The 7,441-nt window shown below is 34.6% G+C and overlaps 1 protein-coding gene across 1 annotated transcript; it reads left to right on the forward strand.

Annotated features, from left to right (window-relative positions):
- The first annotated feature begins 4,785 nt into the window (after positions 1–4,785).
- Positions 4,786–5,602, forward strand: LOC100457401 (olfactory receptor 4F21-like). The gene is given in 2 exon segments (XM_024232801.2): positions 4,786–4,853; positions 4,855–5,602. Coding segments are annotated over 2 exon segments (816 nt in total).
- Positions 5,603–7,441: the final 1,839 nt, after the last annotated feature.

The raw sequence follows: 7,441 nt of genomic DNA on the forward strand, positions 1-7,441 counted from the left end.
ATCTTGCACCTTCTGTCACTAATAAGAAAGAACTATACCTGGTAGATTTCTTCCATTTTTGGAGGAAGCATAGGCTATGACCAGTAATACTACCACAACCCATATGCTGAAAGCCATGAAAGTCTGTCAGCTTTGAGTAGGGCGCAGATCTGAAAAAGGTTTTGCTGCAAAAGATCTAGACTTTGTGCAGATAGCCTTACTTCTTTGGCCATACTACCTGGCATACTCAGGTATTAGAAAAATTGGTGGTAGAAAGAGAAAAAATGAGTTTCATAGCAAGCACCAGTTGGATAATTACAACACAAAGCTTTAGGGGCTTAAGCAATCATTTTTCTAAAGATTACAGAGTAATTAACACATAGACATGTAATTCCACAAGATGTTGTATTATACCACATTAAAGATATGGAGGTATGAGAGTTAGCACATGACCATTAGATCTACTGGCCTCTTCACATGCTGCACCACCCAGAATCTGCTCATCTAATGAAGCAATGAAATGGCTTTTATCAAAATAGTCCTCATGGTGAGCTACAGGAAAGAGGATTTCAATAGCTATGTTTTATATTAGTCACCTTTTTCTTCCCCTCCATTCCCATTAACTAATTCATATGAAATACACTGGCAGAAGCTACCATTTTGGGTTTAGACTACTCTGCAAAGATATAACAACTTATTTCTTCTATTTTGCCAACTTTCTTCTGCCCTGATGTTATTTGTCCTGCCCTGTTTGTCCCCTGGATAAAAAATAAGTGGATTCAGACAACAATAGCCCAGCTTCCATTTGTCTCTCCAGTGTCACTCTTGACCCTTCTCCACCCAGTTTTGTGCCTTTATTAAGCTCTTCTTCAGTTTCCTAATTTGAGTGTGGCATCTCTTGTTCTGGCAGGCTCCTGAGTGACACAAGTCTATAAAATTGAAAGTAAAAATACCTTTTTTCTTGCACAACAATCTCACTGTCAAAAGTACTTATTTCAAAAAGTTTATTGTCTACTTGTTCAGATTTATATGCACAGCAGCATAGTGTGTGCTGTATTGGTATCCACTGTTTCACTCAATGGTGTGTTGTGGTTGTCTTTAACTATATAGATATCAAACTTGCTTTACAGTGGCTTTAGAGAATTTGATTGTATGGATGTAGAATACTTTTTAAAATTTATCATCAACTTCTGGATGTTTTAGTTGTTTCATTTACTACTAAGCTCTAAACACTGAAATGAATTTCTGTACAGCTAAATCTTGGTACATATCCAAGGATTTTACATAATCCTACACAGTATAGGATTATGTAAAAATGAAGTGTTTTATACATTCTTCTACCATTTAAACTCTAATAAAAACTTGGCACAGTGGCTTTTCTGGAGATGATAAAATGATTAGAGTTCATTTTTTGAGTTAACATTTACTTATTTTCAGGGATTAATTATAATGAGTAGTTATCACTATTGCCAACAAAACAGCACAAATATATTAAACAAAAATATTCCACTTTTGTTTCCCTCTTTAGTGTCTTATTACGAACTTTTGTATCTTTTAGTTGCACTGGTCAAAACAAATAGTTCTCTAGTGGCAAAGCCCATGACCCATGAGCTCCTTTAAACTATCATGTTTTTGCAGTATCACTTGGTCACTGTCCTCTTGAGGTATATGTAATTAGCCTTATATTTCCTATGGCAGGATATTGTATGGCACTTCACGTTAGAGAACACAGGAAACTCCCAGAGTACCTGAACATGTTGTTCTCTCTGTACAGGTAAAGTGGAAGGATGCAAATAAATTTAACAACAGGATATTGGCTTTAGTTTTAGATAAGGTTCTGTTGCGGGAATTGCTGTGCACAAGAGTCATATTCTAAAGCAAAGTAGATAGGGTCCAGGATAAGGAATTTAATAAAATGAGAGAATAATTGTGAAAAAGTTTATTGACATTTTAGAAGAAGTTATTTGGCATTGGCTTTTGAGCTAGGATTACATTGTGCCTAGGGAAAGGTGAAAGACATTAGAAAAAGTCTGATTTTGCAATATTTTAAATTCAGCATAGGTTGCAATTAATCACCGTGTGATTATATGAATGATTCTCATCCTTTGTCTTGTGATAAATAGGCAAGAAAAATTGACACATGAAGACAGAAAAACATAGGTTATTATATTTTTCTCTCAATTTTCTTTTCAAAAGAGATGGGTATAAACTGATCCTCTTCCGTAACAAGGGAAGCAAATTTCTTAAGAATTTGTCAAGTTTGCAAGATGGAAGCGTCTCATAGACACTCTATTAGAAATGAAAGACATGGAGACCAAAAGACCCAAAGCTTAGTAAATAATTTCCAATGTAATGTCATTTAAAAATGCGATGTGAAAAGTTTAAAAATAAAATAATACATAAACCACCAGGAGCTTGATTTAGTTTTACTGGTCTCTTATATGATTTAGAATTACAGTGTTTGTATTAATTATGTCTTTGCTTTTTTTTCTTTTTTTTAATTATTATTAAACTTTAAGTTTTAGGGTACAAGTGCACAATGATGAAGAAGGATTTAGAGAATGCTTATAAATAAAATTTTTTTTAGGAATCACTGTGAGAAAACATTCTAAGTATAAATATAAAAGGTATTGAGTTTGTTGAATCTTGGAAACAGAAAGGTAGGGGCTAACTTTGTTGCATTTATGTATATAAAAGTTAATTTGACTGGACACATGGTTATAAAACTTTATTTGATCCTCACAATTTACCTTGTAAAGTTAGTATCATTAATTGCAATTTGGTAGACCAACTGAGACTCAGAAATTTAAACAACTTGCCCAATACCAACTTGTAAGTAGCTGAAAAATTATATAAATCTTTGTTTCTGAAGCCCATATTCTTTCCAACATGCTATGTTGCTTCTCTAAATAAAACTGAAATTACAATAAAACGTGATAAATCTTTGTATAGAGGTTTGAACAAAATGTTTTCCACTGTACCAAAATGCTCTTTGTAGTTTAAGCTTTTTAGATCATGTGCTAAATAGTCTAGGGTAGTGATTCTCAAATTATATTCTCAAATTATTTTAGTTACATAGTTTTTCCCGCAGTGCTTCTTGGACTTCTACTTTAGTAGAATACAAAATCAAACACTTGGATTTTGCTGTAATGTTAAATTATTAGCGACATTTCTAAACACTGTCAATTTCAGTATCTAACATAATACAAACCAGTAACAGTTTGTGGACCTGCTCTTCTCTGTAGACCACTTTTTTGTTGCTTCAGAGAATCCAAATGTGGATAAGTACTAATCCCTGCCTTTAAGACAAGTCAGCTTGGTGAGTTAGACTTGTACCCAGTTTACTACAATATAAGGGATAGTAAAATGAGTACTGGTAATATAAAGCAAGACCTCACAGCTATGGTAAACATTTCTTAAACCTTGAAATACTTTCCAGGTATGGGAAGTGGGGAAGAATGTTTTTGCCAGAATATGGCTGTGGTCTTGGAAATGGATGTAATAGTTGAGAAAATGTAAATAGTTTTGTGTGACTAGAGCCAGGCTATATTAGTCTTGAAGCAAAAATTAAAAGAATTTGGAGTCAAATTCCTGTTACCCATGTTGACCAGTCTTGTATTTCAGGAGGAACATCACAGCCACTACTCTGGGAGAAGCAGAGGGATATTAAAGCAGAGAAGGTTTTCTCTTTCACACTTGGTTGTCACACCATGTTAACACAATTTCAGAACCTATCAGGATATTAGATTCTTCTCTCAACTCTCTGCAAGTTTTCTAAAGTGTAGTTAACAAATAAAAATTATATATATGGTGAACAATATGATACTTTGATACATGTATATGTATGAAGTAAATCAAGCTAATTAACATATTCATCTCCTATACTTCTTTCTTTGTGGAAAAACATTGAAGATCTATTCTCCTAGAAATTTTAAGTGTGACATACATTATTATCAACTACAGGTACCATGCTTCATAAGAAGCCTCCAGAATTTATTTGTCTTGTTTAACGGAAACATGGTACTGGTGCATAACATCTCATTCTCTACCCGCTTCATCAACCATTGTCAGCTGCTAATTCTAATCTCTAGTTCTATGAGTTTGACTTGTGTAGATTCCACATATAAGTGAGATTTTACAGTATTTGTAATTCTGTGTCTATCTTATTTCAATTAGCATAATGTCCTCCAGGTTCCTCCATGTTGTTGCAAATGACAGAATTTCCTTTTTTTTTTTTTTGTAAGGCCGAAGAGTATTCGATTGTATAGGTACACACACAGACACAAACACACATTTTCTCCGTCCACTTATGTGTCAATGAACACTGCATCTCAGCTATTGTGAATAATGCTGTGATGAACACAGGTGTACAGATATTTCCTTGAGGTATATATTTCAATTCCTTTGAATATATACCTAGAATAAGATTTCTAGACTATATGGTAGTTCTTTTTTTTTTTTTTGGAAACTCCATAGTGTGTTTCATAATGGCTAAACAAATTACATTCCCAACAACAGTGTACAAGGGTTCCTTCACTTCACAGCCTTGTCAAGACTTGTTACCTGTGGTCTTTTTGGTAACAGCTATTCTGACAGGTCTGAGATAAGGTCTCATTGTCATTTTAATCTATATCCTTAATGATTAGTGATAAGATTTTTTATATACCTGTTGGTCATTAGGTTGGTTTTAATGCTAAAGTGGAAATAGACTTTTATAACTTTGACTTCTTTCCTTCTCATTCATTAATATGATTATAATTTACATTTTTGGCTGTTATTCTCTAGCTATCACTGCTAACAAAGCCAATGGTTGGGGCAAATCACTCCGTGGTGTCAGAGTTTGTGTTCCTGGGACTCACCAATTCCTGGGAGATCCGACCTCTCCTTCATCGACCTGGGTGTTTCCTCTGTCACTTCTCCCAAGATGATGTATGACCTGTTCAGAAAGCGCAAAGTCATCTCCTTTGGAGGCTGCATCGCTCAAATCTTCTTCATCCATGTCACTGGCGGTGTGGAGATGGTGCTGCTCATAGCCATGGCCTTTGACAGGTATGTGGCCATATGTAAGCCCCTCCACTACCTGGCCATTATGAACCCAAGAATGTACATGTTCTTCTTAGTGGCTGCCTGGATGATGGGCCTTATCCACTCTGTAGTTCAATTGGTTTTTGTAGTAAACTTGCCCTTCTGTGGCCCTAATGTATTGGACAGCTTTTACTGTGACCTTCCTCGGTTCATCAAACTTGCCTGCACAGACACGTACCGACTGGAGTTCACGGTTGCAGCCAACAGTGGATTCATCTCTCTGGGCTCCTTCTTCACACTGATCATTTCCTATGTTGTCATCATTCTCACTGTTCTGAAACACTCTTCAGCTGGTTTATCCAAGGCTCTGTCCACACTTTCAGCTCACATCAGTGTGGTAGTTTTGTTCTTTGGTCCTTTGATTTTCGTCTATACATGGCCATCTCCCTCCACACAACTGGATAAGTTTCTGGCCATCTTTGATGCAGTTCTCACTCCTGTTTTAAATCCTATAATCTACACATTCAGGAATCAAGAAATGAAGGTGGCAATGAGGAAAGTTTGCAGACAACTAGTAAATTGCAGGAAGATCTCCTAAGTCATGGCTTGTTTTGTGAGTGTCTTCATTAACTATTGAAGTTTATTGCTGAAGCTTCTCTTTGTCCTACCTTAATTTGATCATCCACATGGATATTGGGTCTATTTTGTTTTTCATTTAGGGGAGGGAAATTTGCTTCTGAAAAGAGAAAAAAATTACATATAAATTATTTAGAAACCAAATATTATACTTTTGAGCTTAATTCCTAAGAGTAATTATTAGAAATATGTAAGATGGAAGGCTATTTGAAGGCCTTCTGAAAAGGGAGAAATATCTCCTTCATCCACTGTAATTCAGTATGACCTTAAATTGACTATATCTGCAAAGACAAACATTTGCAAAGAAGGGCACATTCACAGTACTCAGTGTTAGAACGTTAACATGTCTATTTGGTGAACACAAATCAAACCACAACAGTAGCATAGGTAGTACAGATATATGAGAATAGAAATGATTGTAGTATAGTTACCTATTTATCAGAGTAAAGCTATTTTTAAAACAAAGTTAGTAGAAGTAACTTTTGCTCTTTCATAGGCAATCAACTATGTTTTTTAAAATAATGGAGCATGTAAAGTCAGCATAAAGCACAAAAAGTGATTCCTATGAACTACAGAATTTTTATCTACTGGCAAGGACATTTACAAAGAAGGCAAAGAATAACATTTACTGTTTTTTTTTTTAAAAAAAGAAGAATACATTTGTTACGTCATTCAAACAGAGAGAAAGCCAAATTCTAGTCTTGCTTTAATGTAATATTTGGCAATAAGGCATTCCTGAGATTAAAAAAAAAATAGATCCATGAAAGCTGAGCTGTGAAAAACTTTGCCAAAATTTTAACATATATCATTGCTTCTATTCAGAAGCATTATTTGTAGTTACATATATGTAACAAAACAGAATTTACTTCCTCACACTTCTACAGCTTTCTATATCCTTTGGGTTTTGTCTTTTACTATTGTTCTTCACATATTGAAATAACTAGACATTTTATCTTAGAAAGAATCTACCCCTTTCTCCCTCTTGATAAACAAAACCACATCCTATTACATTGCATAACCTGTCATATTTTGTGGTTATTATTACTTCTAGTTTCAATCACTCATAGTAATTATGACTTTAACCAAAGAAACTGACTTTTATTTCATAGAGAGTATTTGCTAAAGAAAACTAAAGCCTGATAATATTTAATGTGGTAAAAACATTAATTGGTTTTTGAGGAACCATATGTTTTATTGAGGAATTATTATAATAGTAGAAAAGAGACCTTGGTAAAAGTTTGGGCTCAGTTCCTAGTACAACAAAAACAAGTGGGAATTTATGGCTATGGAGCAGATTGTAGTTTCTATGGGTGGAAAATTTTAAAAAGTGACATCAAAGGTAGGGAGAATTCTTGCTAAACTGACCTAATAGGATTCTGGCTGCAGGCAGGTAAGGACATATCAAGGATGGAGAGGAGGAATTAGATCAGATATCAAGGTGTAACCAGATATCAAGGCTGGAAGATTCTCTCTAAACTCTCTTAGCAGGATTCTTGCTAAAACTGGGCTATGCAGGTTCAGTAGAGAAGAGGGCCAAGGTTGAGGCTTATTTGGGAAGTGGGATAAGAAGAGTCTGACTAAATTTTGGTCAAGGGGAGAGTCTTTGTCAACTCAAAGATGGAAAATTGAGTATTGTCTGACATATACAATTATTTTAGTAACCAGTAAATCTCATGAGCACTCAAAATATAACCATTTACCACCACAATTATTCTATTTACATCTTCTTAAAGGAAGTAAATGTTTTTCTTAAAGTAGGAAAAAAGAAAACATTTACTAAGATGATCTGAACACTCTATAA

This window comes from Pongo abelii, chromosome 16 (genome assembly GCF_028885655.2).
Source record: "Pongo abelii isolate AG06213 chromosome 16, NHGRI_mPonAbe1-v2.0_pri, whole genome shotgun sequence".
NCBI classification, from domain to species: Eukaryota; Metazoa; Chordata; class Mammalia; order Primates; family Hominidae; genus Pongo; species Pongo abelii.